The 18,689-nt window shown below is 36.3% G+C and overlaps 1 protein-coding gene across 4 annotated transcripts in view; it reads right to left on the bottom strand.

Annotated features, from left to right (window-relative positions):
- Nucleotides 1-18,689, bottom strand: part of TMEM144 (transmembrane protein 144) — a 60,622-nt gene that overhangs the window by 10,990 nt on the left and 30,943 nt on the right. For 2 of the 4 annotated variants that reach the window (XR_006380930.1, XR_006380931.1), the window contains 2 exons: nucleotides 17,633-17,686; nucleotides 10,633-10,839 (listed from right to left, as the gene is read on the bottom strand). Coding sequence is in view for 2 of the 4 variants with exons in the window: in XM_044224707.1 (XP_044080642.1) it covers nucleotides 10,756-10,839; nucleotides 17,633-17,686 (138 nt within the window). In the remaining 2 variants the exon portion in view is untranslated. Of the gene's footprint in view, nucleotides 1-9,829; nucleotides 10,840-17,632; nucleotides 17,687-18,689 lie in introns of those variants that run through there. The other 2 variants (XM_044224707.1, XM_044224706.1) reach the window with 2 other exon arrangements.

Here is an 18,689-nt window from a genome sequence, read left to right as displayed (position 1 = left end):
TTCTTTTTTTTAATTAATTTTTAAAAAATTTTTTATAAACATATAATGATTTTTATCCCCAGGGGTACAGGTCTGTGAATTGCCAGGTTTACACACTTCACAGCACTCACCATAGCACATACCCTCCCCAATGTCCATAACTCCACCCCCCTCTCTCGGCCCCCCTCCCCCCAGCAACCCTCAGTTTGTTTTGTGAGACTACGAGTCACTTAAGGTTTGTCTCCCTCCCAATCCCATCTTGTTTAATTTATTCTTTTCCTACCCCCAAACCCCCCACATTGCATCTCCACTTCCTCCTATCAGGGAGATCATATGATAGTTGTCTTTCTCCGATTGACTTATTTCGCTAAGCATAATACCCTCTGGTTCCATCCACGTTGTCGCATATGGCAAGATTTCATTTCTTTTGATGCCTGCATAGTATTCCATTGTGTATATATACCACATCTTCTTGATCCATTCATCTGTTGATGGAAATCTAGGTTCTTTCCATAGTTTGGCTATTGTGGACATTGCTGCTATAAACATTCGGATGCACGTTTGTATATTTAGGGTAAATACTCAGTAATGCAATTGCTGGGTCATAGGGTAGCTCTATATTCAACTTTTTGAGGAACCTCCATGCTGTTTTCCAGAGTGGTTGCACCAGCTTGCATTCCCACCAACAGTGTAGGAGGGTTCCCCTTTCTCCGCATCCTCACCAACATTTGTCATTTCCTGACTTGTTAATTTTAGCCATTCTGACTGGTGTGAGGTGATATCTCATTGTGGTTTTGATTTCTATCTCCCTGATGCTGAGTGATATGGAGCACTTTTTCATGTATCTGTTGGCCATCTGGATGTCATCTTTGCAGAAATGTCTGTTCATGTCCTCTGCCCATTTCTTGATTGGGTTCTTTGTTCCTTGGGTGTTGAGTTTGCTAAGCTCTTTATAGATTTTGGATACTAGCCCTTTATCTGATATGTCATTTGCAAATATCTTCTCCCATTCCGTCAGTTGTCTTTTGGTCTTGTTAGCTGTTTCCTTTGCTGTGCAAAAGCTTTTGATCTTGATGAAATCCCAATAGTTCATTGTTGTCCTTGCTTCCCTTGCCTTTGGTGATGTTCCCAGGAAGTTGCTGTGGCTGAGGTCAAAGAGGTTGCTGCCTGTGTTCTCCTCAAGGGTTTTGATGGATTCCTTTCTCACATTGGGGTCCTTTATCTATTTTGAGTCTATTTTCATGTGTGGTGTAAGGAAATGGTCCAATTTCATTTTTCTGCATGTGTCTGTGCAATTTCCCCAACACCATTTGTTAAAGAGACTGTCTTTTTTCCATTGGACATTCTTTCCTGCTTTGTCGAAGATTAGTTGACCATAGAGTTGAAGGTCTATTTCTGGACTCTCTATTCTGTTCCATTGATCTATGTGTCTGTTTTTTTCTTTCTTTTTTTTTTTTTTTTATGTGTCTGTTTTTGTGCCAGTTCCATACTGTCTTGATGATGACAGCTTTGTAATAGAGCTTGAAGTCCGGAATTGTGATGCCACCAACTTTGGCTTTCTTTTTCACTATTCCTTTGGCTATTTGAGGTCTTTTCTGGTTCCATATAAATTTTGGGATTATTTGTTCCATTTCTTTGAAAAAAATGATGGTATATATTTTTTTTAAAGATTTTATTTATTTATTTGACAGAGAGAGATCACAAGTAGGCAGAGAGACAGGCAGAGAGAGAGGAAGGGAAGCAGGCTCCCTGCTGAGCAGAGAGCCCGATGCGGGACTCGATCCCAGGACCCTGAGATCATGACCTGAGCCGAAGGCAGCGGCTTAACCCACTGAGCAACCCAGGCACCCAAAATGATGGTATTTTGATAGGAATTGCATTAAATGTGTAGATTGCTTTAGGTAGCATAGACATATTCAGAATATTTATTCTTCCAATCCAGGAGCATGGAACATTTTTCCATTTCCTTGTGTCTTCCTCAATTTCTTTCATAAGTACTTTATAGTTTTCGGAGTATAGATTCTTTGCCTCTTTGGTTAGGTTTATTCCTAGGTATCTTAAACTTTTGGGTGCAACTGTAAATGGGATTGTCTCCTTAATTTCTCTCTTTTTCTGTCTTGTTGTTGGTGTAGAGAAATGCAACTGATTTCTGTGCATTGATTTAATATCCTGACACTTTACTAAATTCCTGTACAAGTTCTAGCAGTTTTGGAGTGGAGCCTTTTGGGTTTTCCACATATAGTATCATATCATCTGCAAAGAGTGACAGTTTGACTTCTTCTTTGCCAATTTGGATGCCTTTAATTTCTTTTTGTTTTCTGATTGCTGAGGCTAGGACTTCTAGTACTATGTTGAATAGCAGTGATGATAATGGACATACCTGCCATGTTCCTGACCTTAGTGAAAACCTTTCAGTTTTTCTCCATTGAGAATGATATTTGCATTTGGTTTTTCATAGATGGCTTTGATGATATTGAGGTATGTGCCCTCTATCCCTACACTTTGAAGAGTTTTGATCAGGAAGGGATGCTGTACTTTGTCAAATGCTTTTTCAGCATCTATTGGGAGTATCATATGGTTCTTGTTCTTTCTTTTATTAATGTATCACATTGATTGATTTGTGGATGTTGAACCAACCTGGCAGCTCTAGGTTAAATCCCACTGGTCTTGGTGAATAATCCTTTTAATGTACTGTTGGATCCTATTGATTAGTATTTTGTTGAGAATTTTTTCATCTGTGTTCATCAAGGATATTGGTCTGTAATTCTCTTTTTGATGGGATCCTTGTCTGGTTTTGGGATCAAGATGATGCTGGCCTCATAAATGAGTTTAGAAGTTTTCCTTCCATTTCTATGTTTTGGAACAGTTTCAGAAGAATAGGTATTGATTCTTCTTTAAATGTTTGGTAGAATTCCCCTGGGAAGCTGTCTGGCCCTGGGCTTTTGTTTGGAGATTTTTGATGACTGTTTCAATCTCCTTACTGATTATAGGTCTGTTCAGGTTTTCTATTTCTTCCTGGTTCATTTGTGGTAGTTTATGTGTCTCCAGGAATGCATCCATTTCTTCCAGATTGTCAAATTTGTTGCCATAGAGTTGTTCATAATATGTTCTTATAATTATTTGTATTTCTTTGGTGTGGTTGTGATCTCTTTCATTCATGATTTTATTTATTCGGGTTCTTTCTCTTTTCTTTTTGGTAAGTCTGGCCAGGGGTTTATCAATTTTATTAATTCTTTCAAAGAAACAGCTCCTAGTTTCATTGATTTGTTCTATTGTTTTTGTTTGTTTTTTTTTTTTTTTGGTTTCTATTTCATTGATTTCTGCTCTGATCTTTATGATTTCTTTTCTGCTGGGTTTAGGCTTTCTTCGTTGTTCTTTCTCTAACTCCTTTAGGTGTAGGGTTAGGTTGTGTATTTGAGACCTATCTTGTTTCTTGAGAAAGGCTTGTACTGCTATATATTTTCCTCTTAGGACTGCCTTTGCTGTGTCCCACAGATTTTGAACAGTTGTGTTTTCATTATCATTTGTTTCCATGAATTTTTCCAATTCTCCCTTAATTTCTTGGTTGACCCATTCATTCTTTAGAAGGATGCTGTTTAGTATCCATGTATTTGGATTCTTTCTAAATTTCCTCTCGTGATTGAGTTCTAGCTTCAGAGCATTGTGGTCTGAAAATATGCAGGGAATGATCCCAATCTTTTGATACCAGTTGAGACCTGATTTGTGACCCAGGATGTGATCTATTCTGAAGAATGTTCCACGTGCACTAGAGAAGAGCGTGTATTCTGTTGCTTTGGGATGAAATGTTCTGAATATATCTGTGATGTCCATCTGATCCAGTGTGTCATTTAAGACCTTTATTTCCTTGTTGATCTTTTGCTTGGGTGCTCTGTCCATTTCAGGGAGGAGAGTGTTAAGTCCCCTACTATTATTGTATTATTGTCCATGTGTTTCTTTGATTTTGTTATTAATTGGTTTATATAGTTGGCTCCTCCCATGTTAGGGGCATAGATATTTAAAATTGTTAGATCTTCTTGTTGGACAGACCCTTTGAGTATGATAGAGTGTCCTTCCTCATCCCTTGTTATAGTCTTTGGCTTAAAGTCTAATTGATCTGATATAAGGATTGTCACCCCAGTTTTCTTCCAATGTCCATTAGCATGATAAATTGTTTCCCACCCCCTCACTTTAAATCTGGAGGTGTCTTCGGGCCTACAATGAGTTTCTTGTAGGCAGCATATTGATGGGGTTTGTTTTTTTTTTATCCATTCTGATACTCTGTGTCTTTTGATTGGAGCATTTAACCCATTAACATTCAGGGTAACTATTGAGAGATATGAGTTTAGTGCCAATATATTGCCTGTAAGGAGACTGTTAAGGAGATAATCAATTGTCTCTGTTCCTTTCTGATCTACTACTTTTAGGCACTCTCTTTGCTTAGAGACCCCTTTCAATATTTCCTGTAGAGCTGGTTTGGTGTTTGCAAATTCTTTCAGTTCTTGTTTGTCCTGGAAGCTTTTTATCTCTCCTCCTATTTTCAATGATAGCCTAGCTGGATATAGTATTCTTGGCCGTATGTTTTTCTCAATTAGTGCTCTGAATATATCATGCCAATTCTTTCTGACCTGCCAGGTCTCTGTGGATAAGTCTGCTGCCAATCTAATATTTTTACCATTATATGTTACAGACTTCTTTTCCTGGGCTGCTTTCAGGATTTTCTCTTTGTCGCTAAGATTTGTAAATTTTACTATTAGGTGATGTGGTGTGGACCTATTCTTATTGATTTTGAGGGGGTTCTCTGCACCTCCTGGATTTTGATGTTTGTTCCCTTTGCCATATTAGGGAAATTCTCTACAATAATTCTGCTCCCCTCTTTCTTTCTTCTTCTTCTGGACTCCCAATTATTCTAATGTTGTTTCGTCTTATGGTGTCACTTATCTCTTGAATTCTCACCTCATGGCCCAGTATTTGTTTGTCTGTCTTTTGCTCAGCTTCTTTATTCTCTGTCATTTGGTCTTCTATGTCACTAATTCTTTCTTCTGCCTCATTTATCTTAGCAGTAAGAGTGTCCATTTTTGATTGCACCTCGTTAATAGCTTTTTTGATTTCAACTTGGTTAGATTTTAGTTCTTTTATTTCTCCAGAAAGGGCTTTTATCTCTCCAGAGAGGGTTTCTCTAATATCTTCCATGCCTTTTTCGAGCCTGGCTAAAACTTTGAGAATCATCATTCTGAACCCTAGATCTGACATATTACCAATGTCTGTATTGATTAGGTCCCTAGCCTTTGGTATTGCCTCTTGTTCTTTTTTTTTTTTTTTTTTTTTAAAGATTTTATTAATTTATTTGACAGAGAGAGATCACAAGCAGGCAGAGAGGCAGGCAGAGAGAGAGGAGGAAGCAGGCTCCCCGCGGAGCAGAGAGCCCGATGCGGGGCTCAATCCCAGGACACTGAGATCGTGACCTGAGCCGAAGGCAGCGGCTTAACCCACTGAGCCACCCAGGCGCCCCTCTTGTTCTTTTTTTTGTGGTGAGTTTTTCTGCATCTGACATATTCTATTGCATTTTATAGAGGAAGAGAGGTATGCCCCATCCTGTATTATCCAAAGATAAAATACTTAACTCTGTTAAGACAAAAAGCCACTTTTCGAGACCTTCACAACATGTAATTTTCCTACTTATTCTGTGTTTGCTTTGCAGCTCGGCCAACATCTTTATCTGGATAGTAGTATTGCCAGTATTAAAGGTTATGGGTTGCATTTGTGTGTCTTATTTTGTAAGATCATTGGATTAGTTTCCTAGGGATGAGACAATAAATTATCACAAACTTGAATGCTTAAAACAACAGCAATTTATTTTCTCACAGTTAGTGGCTAAAAGTCTGGGACAGTTGGTTCCTTCAGGAGATCTGAAGGAGAACCACTTTCCAAGCCTGCCTCCTAGCTCACTGTCTTCCCACAGTCCTTGACCTTCCTTGGATTGTAGTTACATCACTCCAATCTCTGCCTCCATCTTCATGTGGCTTTCTTCTCGTGTTTCTGTATCAAATAATCTCTTTCTTTTCTCTTATAGGGATACTAGTCATTGCATTTTGAGTCCATCCTAAATCCAAGATGATCACATCTTGAGATCCTTAATTTAATTACATCTGCAAAGACCCTACTTCCAAATAAGGTCATACTCACAGGTATTAGAAATTAGGACTTAGACGTATTTTGGGGGGAGACATATTCAACCAACTAGAATGCCCAATTATTCTTTGATGTTGCTATTCATGAAAATGTGATGGAGAAGTTGAAATTAAAATATAACAAAATGCTACTCAGAGAATTTCTAATTCTTGTAAAGATGGAGTAATAGGAACCATGTTAATCTTTATACACTGAAGAAACAGCAAAATGAACAAAACGCATGAAAGATTGGACCAAATGCTGGACACGACCATGATCCCTGTCAGAAGGGGAATCGAATAAGCTGAGCACTGTAATTTTTCAATTTTACTGCCTACATAGCACAGGCTGCTGTGCTGTACGGAGGAACACAGAGCCCAAAGTCTTCCTGAGTTAAGTAGATAGAAATAAGAATTTTGGGGATGGCATGTGATTTGGTGAGTGCTGTGAAGTGTGTAAACCTGGCAATTCACAGACCTGTACCCCTGGGGATAAAAATATATGTTTATAAAATTAAAAAATTAAAAAAAAAGAAATAAGAATTTGGGAAGATCAAGGAAGGTAGAATATATGTATGTATAATTGGAGATACAGTAAAAGAGGAGGGGGTGGAGAATAAGAGCAAGTTAAAAAACTTACAAGAAACAATAAATAATAGAGAACACAAATCAATGAAATTGAAGAGAAAAACAGGATAGAGAAAACTCAAGTAAGTCTACAGCGAATTTATTGAATAGATGAATAAAATTCATAAACTTTCAGCTAGAATGTTCATAGAAAGAGAAGGAACAAATTATCAATATCAAGAATGAGAAAATGGACATTAGGGGCACCTGGGTCGCTCAGTGGGTTAAAGCCTCTGCCTTCAGCTCAGGTCATGATCCCAGGGTCCTGGGATCAAGCCCCACATTGGGCTCTCTGCTCAGCAGGGAGCCTGCTTCCTCTTCTCTCTCTCTGCCTGCCTTTCTGCCTACTTGTGATCTCTGTCTGTCAAGTAAATAAATAAAATCTTAAAAAAAAAAAGAAAGTGGATATTACTACAGAGCCTATAGATATGAAAAGGGGAATGAAGAAATATTATAAACAATACCATACTAATAATCTTAATGTATATGAAATGAGTAAATTCCTTGAAAGAAAAAAATTAAGAAAATTCAATCAAGAAATAGATGATGTGAATCAATCTATATATATTAAAGAAAATGAGCCTTAGATAGATTTACCTTTGAATTCTACCAGACATTTAAGGAAGAAAAGTACCAATTTTTTGCAAACTTTTTAAAGCCATTACCCTGATATTACAGAACAATATTCATCATGAACAGAAAAACAAATTAAATCCAACAGTATATAGAAAGGCTAAAACACATCATGACTAAGTAGTGTTTACCAGAGGAATCCAAAATTGGTTTAATATTTGAAAAGTAATAAATGTAATTCACCATATTTACAGAGTAAAAAGAAAACCATGATTATCTCAAAAGAGGCAAAACATTTTTTCATAAAATATAGTATCCTTTCTTGCAGTAGGATGTATCGTTCCTGATTATGTAGCCTCCAACATCAATTCCATGGTCCTGCTGGATATTCTGTGACCTACCTAAAACACTTGTTTCAGAAATTTGGCCTCATTAAAACACACACACACACACACACACACACACACAAAGATAGCCTATTTTAATAAACTTTTAATCAACTTTAATGAGGTATAATTTGCATCCAGTAAAATTCTCCCACTCAGGTGGAGAGTATTATGAGCAAATATACACACTCATGTAGTCACCACTAGAATCTAGATACAGGACACTTCCAGCAACCCATAAGTTTCCCTTATACTTTTCGTAGTTAACCCTCATGTCTCAGGCTACTATAATTTGTTTTCTGTCATTCTAGATTACTTTGTCTATTTGGAGGCTATATAATCATGAATGACACATCCTACTGTAAGGGAGGCTAGGAAGGTGAGTTTCTAGATTCTATCCTTAGAAGGTGGGACTTTTAAGTTGGAAAATTTCCTAACTTTGCCTTGATCTCTTTTATTTGCCTGTGCATGTGCATGCTTGCTTTGAAATTAAAAAGTACTAAAAAAAATGAGGAAAATAACATACACCCATATTTTCCTTACCTAGTGTTAATTACTTCAACATTTAGACATGTGGAGTTCTTTTGCTACTGACTCTTGAACAGATATTAAAGAAAAAAATATGAATTCATTGCCATAAAAATTAGAGTATTACAGATAATGCTCAAGTTCACATTGACCCCAGTGTTGCCATTATCTCATTTATCCTCACTAGAGGCAAACATTATTATGAGCTTTGAATATGTATTTTTCTGATTTTCTCACATATATAAGTATTTATAGAAAAATATAAACTATTTTGATTCTTAAAATTTTACCTAAATGGTATCATATTTGCACATGGTTCTATAATTTGCCTTTTTAACTCAAATGTGTTTTTCAGCTCACAAATATTGATACATATAGCTAGTGCAAATCAATGAGTACAAGAGGAATGGAGATTTATTTGTTAACTCTGGGGAAATGTTGTACTATTAATTCCATAAAACCCACTAGGAATTTTGAGAAGTCAGAAGTTTTTATTCTGATCATAAACAATTCCCATAATCTGGATGCCGGCCTCACTGGCCTGCCACTCCCCTACTTAAGGTAGTGCCTGCCTTCTCTGTACACATAGACAGAAAGCGAAGCAAGAAAAAGTTAAAACACAAGAATCTGACCATACTAGACAAGGAAAAACAAAGCCTTAGAGATAGGTGTTAATTTCTTAAATGAGCAAAGAAAGTAGAAATTTGGTAATCACTTGTTTAGACTAATCTCTACATAGCAAGTTTTCTACATGGTAACCATTTTGAAAAGCTTGTCCCCCCGCCACCCCACTACTCTAATCTCTTAACACTCTTAACACTAAAAGCATTGTGTGGTAGCAGAAACTGTATAGTGGTAAGAAGATTTTTTCCTCATTTTTCTTCTGCAATTGCTTTACTTCACATTTAAAATTTTGTGTATAAATTGGTATTCTCAACTACAGAATAATTAAATGCTTCATTAAATAATTAAATTAAATCAATATGAAATTTGAAAATATATTCAAGTAAGCAAAATAGCTTTTCTGTCATGTCAATTTATTTAAAGTCATCAACATAATTAGTGATACTTCCAGTTAAAATTCAAATGAGTTTTGGTAAGGTGTTACAATCAAAGAATTCAATAATGAAATAGAGATTCCAGTATCATTATTTAAATTGTACTCAAATAGAGGAATGAATAATAATTAGTTGTTTGGATTGGTTGGTGGTGAGACCATTGATTGGTGGTAGCTCTTACAAAATATCTTCCAATCTATAGACATATCTTCTTTCTTAAACAATAGATAATAATTATAGCTAAGAATTATACAATGTTTGCCAAGTGCCAGATACTCATGAACATGTTATGGATTTTAATTAATTTGAGCCTTACAATAACCATTATCATTATCATTATGTCCATTTTGTAGATGAGGAATCTGATACAGGAGGCTCAGGAACTTCTTCAAAGTCATACAATAAAGATGAAACCCACCTGGGTTAGTACCAGATAAGTACCACAGAAGCACAATGCTATTCTGTCTCTTTTGATATATATATATAAAAATAACATGTCCATTAATTTTCTTTCCCTAATGGAAAGCAACAGTTAAAACAGAAAGAAAACTTCCAGTTTAAAAAGGGATTTTAGAAAAGTATAGTTCAGAAAAATAATAATAAATTTTACATTCAAAGTGTTTGACCCCTGCAAATTCTAATAAGCTGGACCCTCACTATAGCAACTCTAGAGTTTCCCCCAAGTTTAGAATCATACAGACATATACGTGTGTGTATTTACGTGTGTCTACCTGCATATGTCTGTATGTGTATTAGACACATATTCTTAATGGTTGGAAATTTTTGTTCTCTGAAGATGGATTTTATCTGGAGATAATCAAAAGCATTTTGAGCTAAGATGAGGGGATGATGTAGAGTTGAGCAATATTAATTTGAAGTAAAAATAAGTTTGGGCAAAAAATGAAACGGCCTTTTTCATATTCAATTACTAACTCTGACATTTACTTTTTCTGGCAAAGGATCTAGATAGCCTTGGAATCTAATTCTATTTTAAGGAAGATATTCTTTCCATTTCTCTCCCCAACATTTTTCTGCCTCTTTTCATTAACGAGGGTAATACGTTGGAAACTTGGACATGTACAAAATTCTTTGTGTATATGAACTTCACCGTTTTGCTGATTATGCAACACCGAGTGTGTATTGTGGTAAAAGGAGCACGCTTGACTATAATGCTGTAAGAAGGTCGGCATTTTAGTCCCCCAGTAAAGTCCTATCATCATAAATATTTCATTAGAAAAATTTTCCACTTTTTTACTTGACTGAAACTTAGTTCTCCTTTATTCTCACGTTTGTGGAAAAAAAAAAATCATTTACCCAATCCAAGACGGGTTGAGATCCCTCTGCTGGAAGAAAATAAACTCTGTTCTCAGCATAATCACTCAAGTCCTGTAGCAGGGTTCTCTTACCCACTGCTGCCATCTGCTGGTCTTGTGATTGTTAGATTTTGGAGAAAGCCGTGCATAATGCTCCAGACAAGATGATGAAAAATGCAAATATCATCAATAGGTAGTTTCGTAGACCCTGAATAATAATTAAAAAAGTAAGTGTAATTAAGGAAACATGAATCAAACATGCAGAAAACACAGAATGTCAAGATTTCTAGGGACCTTACTAACCATCTGCTCTAGCCACCAGTATGCCTTTTGCTATCCTGCCAAATAATCACCCAGAGTCCCTCAAAAATCCACTAGAACCTTCCTAATTCATCCACTCAGTAAATACATGTGGGCACCCACTTTGCAGCAACATATGCGGGGGTTAAAATGCTCAGGAAATGTGCCCTGATGGGAGATAGAAGTTAATCATCACAGAAAGAATGCTAAGAAGGAGAGGGGTGTTAATAAGTAAATGACCATGATTGTTTCTGAGGGGGGCTACAAAGGAATCTTAGTGAGGCTGGTCTGGAGGGTGAGGAATTAAGCTTCTAACCATAAGTACCAATTAATCGGGTAGGGAAACAAGTAGGGGTTCCAGGTAGAAGGAATTTTATGTGCAAATCTCTGTTCTAAGATTAAGTGTGATACTTGCCAGGGATTGAAAGGAAGGCAGTGTGCCCACAGATTATGAGAGTCAAACAGAGCAAAACCAGGTTGGAGAGCTATGGTCAGAGCTTACGGGGATCTCATAGTCCATGTACACTTTGGGGTTTTATTTGTTCAAGTCATGGGCAGAATTTAAAGAAACAGGCAGCTGGATGTGGTGAAAAGATGGGATTCACCTTTCATAAAGTCTACCCCTTTTTTGCAGATGGTGAACAGACTGGAAGGGTCCAGAATGTGTGTAAAGAGATGATGAAGGAGGCAACAACAGGCTTCCTGGGCACAGGTGCTGAGGTGCAGATGGAAAGACAGACATGGATCTGAAGGGTGAGGAAGAAACAGAGACTAAGTTTGCTTTGCCCAGCCAGCTATGGATATGTGCACTGGTCTTAAAGACAGGAAACACTGACAACTACTTCCCAATGTAGCCAGTCCACCTCTGATTAACAAAGAAGTATCTAATTTTTTTAATGATTTATTTATTTATTTTAGAGAGAGGGAAGGGACAGAGGGAGAGAGAGAGTCTCAAACAGATTCCCCACTGAGTTCAGTGTTCGACCACCAGGCTCCATCTCATTATCCTGAGACCATGACCTGAACTGAAATCAAGATTTGGATGCTTAACTGACAGTCCACTCCAGTGTCCCTAACAAAGAAGTATCTTTCTGTGTTAAGTAGAGATATTTTATTTACTTTAAGTTCTCCTTTTCGAAAATTTATTTTTTTATTTGAGAGAGAGGGAGGGAGCATGAACGTTGTAGAGGGGCAGAGGGAGAGGAGAAGCAGACTCCCCACTGAGCAGGAAGCCTGATGTGGGGGTCGATCCCAGGACCCTGAGATCATGACCTGAACCAAAGGCAGATGCTTAACCAACTGAGCCACCCAGATGTTCCTATTTACTGTTAAGTTCTATCTATCTCCAGGGGTACAGATAGATCGATTTTAATCTCTATCCCACAAGATAAACCCTCAAATATTAAAAAAAAATAACTGTCTTATGCTCTTAAAGCTTATATTTTCTGGATCATTATTTTAGCTTCTTTGACCATGTTTCATATGAAATAGTTTCAGGCTCCCTGGCTGTTTCCATCTTAATGGTTGTCACGTTATGTCCCTCTTTAATTGTAAGTCCTGATGCTCTAAAGCAAGGTTTGAACATTACAGAGTAAAACAGGACCAGTACCTCCCTAACTTGAGATAAAATTCTAAAACAACGTTGAGATCTCTTGACAGTCAAATCATATAATATTATTTTTATCTCTTACTAACATTAGTATCAATTAATACATAGCCAAAATTCCAAAAGCTCACATATTTTTTCTTCAACTTCATAAAGAATTGGGGGGGGGATAGATGAAATGATCTGTATTTGATGATAGGGAGAGGTCTTTTAAGTTGGGCTTGGGCCAACTGAAGTTTCTGATTCACTGAGTATGAGTACTACCAGAAGTCACTCCAATGCAAGTTCCACAAATGAAAGCACCACAAAGCCTTGCCAAGTACAGAGCAGCTTATTTACGTGCTTGGGCACGTGTGCGCACGCACTCAAACATCTCTCTCTCTCTCTCCTTCTGAGCTTTAAGTTTCCCTGACATCTTGTCAGTTTTAAAGACTGCAACCTTTACCTAGATATCAGCACTGATGGAGAGTAGGCACTCAAATATATGCTCAAAGAAGGAATACAATCAGGTGATTCCCAAATCTCCTTTGTGAATTAGACAATTGATACAATGACTTAAATAAGAAAAACAGGGGTGCCTGGGTGGCTTAGTCATTACGCATCTGCCTTTGGCTCAGGTCATGATCCCAGGGTCCTGGGATCAAGCTCTGCACTGGGCTCCCTGCTCAGCAAGAGGCCTGCTTCTCCCTCTCCCACTTCCCTTGCTTGTGTTCCCTCTCTTGCTGTCTCTCTCTCTGTCAAATAAATAAAACCTTTAAAAAATAAGAAAAACAATTATCAGCACTTTATACAACCTAATTATGTGAATACTTTGTTGGGCTTTCTCCTTTACTGTCTACGTAGTCAGAAGAATGATGTTCTCAGAGATTAAAATATTTTTCCCCTTTAAGGTTAAGAATCTGTCTAAACTGCCCAGTCTCCTAAAGAAAAAGACCGGTTATATTTGGGCGATAGCAATATTTTCCCTTTGTCAAAAGTGAATATTAACACTTAGAAGGATCATGCTAACATTCTACCCAAAGCAAAAAGTTTTAAACTTGGATCTCTGAAACAGCTACTAAGATAACAGATAATCCTATTCTTTACCTGGGAGTAGCTACTGACCTATAAACTGTTGTGGTAGTAATTCCCTGCATTGTTACTTCTGTAGACATTGTGTCTGAAGTTTGTTTCTAAAGATAATAATCTACATCTAACTTAAAATAGCTAAAAGTAAAATTCTAAAACAAACTTCCCAAAAATGAACATATACCAGATATAAAAGAGCATTGTGGAAAGTGGAAAATCCTCCAACTGGAAAAGCCTGCATGGCATTAAGACTAACTAAAATCATTAAAACTCTTTAGCACAAAAAGTGCTTGGATCTCAGGTGAAGTTCTTACTGCTGTAGGTTGTAGACTTTCAAATATGTGTCTTCAAGCACTGCTTCAAGACATAACTAATAGGGCCTAAAAGGAAAGATACACGTTTTGCTTTTGTTTTTCTCTAGGGTCCTATCTTGTTTCTAAGAAAAATAATTCAAAATATTCCGATAGGGGGCGCCTGGGTGGCTCAGTTGGTTAAATGTCTGCCTTCAGCTCAGGTGATGATACTAGGGTTCTGGGTTGGACTTCCACATTGGGCTTTCAGTGGGGAGACTGCTTCTCCCTCTGCCTGCTTCTCCCTCTGATCCTGCCTTCTCTCTTACTCTCTCAAATAAGTAAAATCTTAAAAAAAATTCCAATAAGATTTTGGTTTCAGTGTTTAGTTCCTAGCTCTTTCTTAAAGGAGTTGGCATGTAGAGTATTTAAAACTTGGCTTTAAACTACCTGTTAAGAGGCAATTAGGCACCTGCGCTTTATTACAAGTCTCACTGGATATTTCTTAAATTTTGAATTTTGTTTGTAGACAGATTTGTAAGTAGGTTATTTTTTTCCTTTTTTTTTTTTTTTTTTTTAAGTCCAGAAGTCAATAAAAGTCATTATTTGCTTCCAGCTTGGTCTTCTTTCTCTTTATTTATTTTTTTTTAAAGATTTTATTTATTTATTTGACAGAGAGAGATCACAAGTAGGCAGAGAGCAGGCAGAGAGAGAGAGAGGAGGAAGCAGGCTCCCTGCTGAGCAGAGAGCCCGATGCGGGACTCGATCCCAGGGCCCTGAGATCATGACCTGAGCCCAAGGCAGCGGCTTAACCCACTGAGCCACCCAGGCGCCCCTTCTTTCTCTTTATATTTACATACAAACTTGGCCAAAGTTTAGAACACACTTTCAAAATTCTAGATAGAACTCCGTTGGAATTTGGTTGGAATCACACTGAATGTAATTGGAAACAACTGCCTACTAACAATTGTGAGTTGCTCTGTCAGGAATGTGGTAAGTTTCCCCATTTTTTCTGATATTTTCTTATGTTCTATAGGAAACTTCTGTGGTGAAGTGAATGATTTTCTAAATCTAGCAATTCCTTGGGGATTATTTTCTTATTTTTTATATTTTTTGTAATATTTAATAGCATTTATTTTCATTTTCTGAAAAAAGATTTATTTACTTATTTGAGAGAGAGAGAGAGAACTAGCAGGGGAAAGTGCAGAGAGAGAGGGAGACAGAGAATCCTCAAGCAGACCCCCTGCTGCTAAGTGTGGAGCCCTACATGGAGCTTGATCCCAGGACCCCAAGATCATGACCTGAGTTGAAGTCAAGAGCCAGACACTTAACCTACTTAACCATCCAGTTTCCCTTATTTTCCTTAAAACTGGTTATTGGTGGCATATTAAAAAGCTCTTGATTTTATATTTATCCTATTTCAGAACTTACCAAATGATCTTACTAGATCTCGAGATTTTCAGCTGATTCACTTAGATTTCTAAAGCAGATAATGTTACATGCAAATGACAGTTTTCTCATTTTTCTTTCCTACATCTATTTCTCTTCTTTCTTAATTTTATTTTACCATACTGGCTAGGATCTCTAGAAAATACTTAATAATATGGAGAAATCTTTGACTTTCAACTTACAGCAAACTTTTTTCCTCAGCTTTACTGAGGTATAATTGGGAGAGAACTTTTAGGTTTTATCTTAACTATGTGTTTCCTATTGTTTTTGATAGACAGATTTCTCCTATTTGTAGCACTTCTAAGAGGTTTTCTCTTAATTAAAAACTGGTTTTTAATTTCAGCATATGTCTTTTGTTTTATTTTTATTTTTTTTTAAAGATTTTATTTATTCATTTGACAGACAGAGATCACAAGCAGGCAGAAAGGCAACAGAGAGAGAGAGAAGAGGAAGCAGGCTTCCTGCAGAGCAGAGAGCCCAATGTGGGGCTCGATCCCAGGACCCTGGGATCATGACCTGAGACAAAGGCAGAGGCTTTAACCCACTGAGCCACCCAAGCGCCCCAGCATAAGTCTTTTGAATATATATTATCACATAGTTTTTCTGTTCACCTAATATTATAATATTCTGATTAATTTGCATATTATAAACTTTCCTGGCACTCCTGAATTAAGCCCTACTTGGTCATGGCTTATCATTTTCAGAAAATTCTTTTCTATTCGATCTGAGCTGTCTTTTTATAGGTGCCTTTAAAAAAAAGTTTTCTTTAAATGACTTTTAGTATCATTTTAGAGGACTCAGGAATTACCATTAGCTGAATGGCTAGAGGTTTTTTCTCTCTCTCAAGTTCTTATAACTACGGATGTGGGTTTTTTAAGTTTGTGTAATTAATACAGTAGTAGTGACTAGAAGAATTTTCCAAATCCTTTATATTAAATCTATTCTTCGTTTGTGCTTCTTTCTATCTGTAACTGCAAATAAGCTATGCTCACTTGTGGTTTTCTAAGGCTTCAGGATGTTATACTGGTTAATAAAAACCTAATTCTTAAATAGCAATAATTATCCCTTGGGAGGCAGAAGAAATATTTGCAAAGAGATTATGGCATATTTTGGACATATAATTATTTTTTGTGGAAAACAACCTTAACTAAAACAAATGAGAAATGTGGATGGAAGCAATTTATGGGTCTATAAATGTTTTAAGTTGTCTTTTGTATTTTAAAAAGTACAAAAATTAAGATCTTGGTGCATATATCCTAAGCAAATTTATTATTTTTTAAGTCTGAGAATCCTGTGTTATCAAATTATGGCTTTCTAAATCAAAACATTCACTTAGGATAAATGAAATGATATTTTAAATCTAAAATTGAATAATCATTTTAAGAATTATCCAGGTACACAGGTTACTTTGGTTCCCAGAGATTAGAAACATCAGATCTTTTTAGAAGCAGGAATTATTTGTTATTACAGCTGCATATGAAGACAGAAAATATATCTATGCTACCTTGACAGACTTTGATTTATATATTTTTATAATAAAAACTATTTCAAAATACTATTCACATATATTCCTCAAATAAAGGTTAATGGGAAAAATTCTAAAACAATTAAAAATATTTTGAAAAATATTTTGTTTTTAAGCAATCTCTACACCCAATCTACAACCTGAAGATCAAGAGTCCTATGCTCCACCATCTGAGCCAGCCAAGCGTCCCTAACAATTTTTAGTGAAAATACACACACATATCCTAGAGCTATTTAATAAATGAAATTTTAAATCATTATCATTTACACTTGAAAGACAAGGGGTAGTAGTTACCTGCTACCATACTATTTTCCTATAAAATTGCTGGTTTAATATGGAGGCCTTTGGGAGGCATGAGAACCAACAGAAGAATTTATTCCCAAATTCCATTTACCTCAAGGATATTTTAATCTTTAGGAAAAAACACTTTCATCTTGTTTATCTATCATATTTTACATTAAATAAAATTTCCCTTTATCATATTTTATTGGATTATGTAACCAAAATCTCTTATGGGAAATAAAAAGTCAACTAAATCATTTTCTCACTGGGTACTGGAGTGAAGAGAAACATGTTTCATAATACTTATCATATCTTTAGTATTTTCTTTCCTTGTTAGGGATGATAACATTTTGAACATCTGAGGCAGAAGTGCTTTGGGGTCACATACAGTTTTCAGAAAATGACACAAACATAGTACGAAATACTTTTCTTACCTGACTCTACACCTGTTTTCTTAATTTGCCCCCTTTCTTATACATACCTGTATTTCCTTAAACATGAAGACACCCCACATTGCAGCTATAAATCCTGGACCCTTGAACAAAAAGAAAAACTGTAATTAAATTGGTTACTTTTTCTGTGACCTGTACTCTACATAAATATAGTATATTGGAGAGCTGACCTAATACTTCCATTGAATAACTTTCTACTGTAAAAACAGTAGAACAGTATTGTCAGGGAAAACTATTCATAATCTCAACACTAACTCAACATTAAACTAAGGTAGCAGCCAGTAAAAAAATAAAGATTTTTCTTGTTTCTTTATAGTTTTCATATTTATTACATTGATGATGTCATATTATGTGATTTACACAAATAAATGTGATCTATTTATAGTAAATTTTATTAAGCAAATGATTTATTTTTTTTCTAGTGAGCTTAGGACACTAGAAATGGGATTAATAGGAGAAAGTGTAGGAATAATTTATCTTAAAGATTTTATTTATTTGAGAGAGAGAGATAGGGAGAGAGAGAGAGAGAGCATGAGCAGGGGAGAGTTGGAGAGGGAGAAGCAGACTCCCTACCAAACAGGGAACCTGGAGTGGGACTCGATCCCAGGACCCTGGGATCATGACCTGAACTGAAGGCAGACATTTAACTGACTGAGCCACCTAGGTGTCCCCAAAGTGTGGGAATAATTTATAACTTTATTTGCCATATAGCAATCTCATAACTGAAGAAACTGAATCTCATAACTGAAGTATGTTATTTTGGACCTGTCAAATACTGTACTCTTAAAAAAATTCTTAAACTGGTACTATTGCACGGTGGTGAAATATATCTGACATTAAACTCCAATGGATGCTAAAGACAGTATTATTAGGCTGATAGAAAAGCCATGTAAGGAAAAGTAAACAAAAGGTTTATTCAGACAGGAATGAAATAATCTAGGAAAGGTAAATGAGAAGAAACGAGGTGGAAAGAAAGAATGATTCTGCAGTTTGAAACTTGAAGCTATTCAAGTTTATTAACTTTTTTTTAGCTGAGAAGGAAAAAAAATGGTATTTGGATTAATCATGGTCTTTGTGGAGAAAGTA

The sequence above is a fragment of the Neovison vison genome, chromosome 11 (assembly GCF_020171115.1).
Source record: "Neovison vison isolate M4711 chromosome 11, ASM_NN_V1, whole genome shotgun sequence".
Taxonomy (NCBI): Eukaryota; Metazoa; Chordata; class Mammalia; order Carnivora; family Mustelidae; genus Neogale; species Neogale vison.
This window is presented reverse-complemented; position numbering and strand designations above follow the sequence as displayed.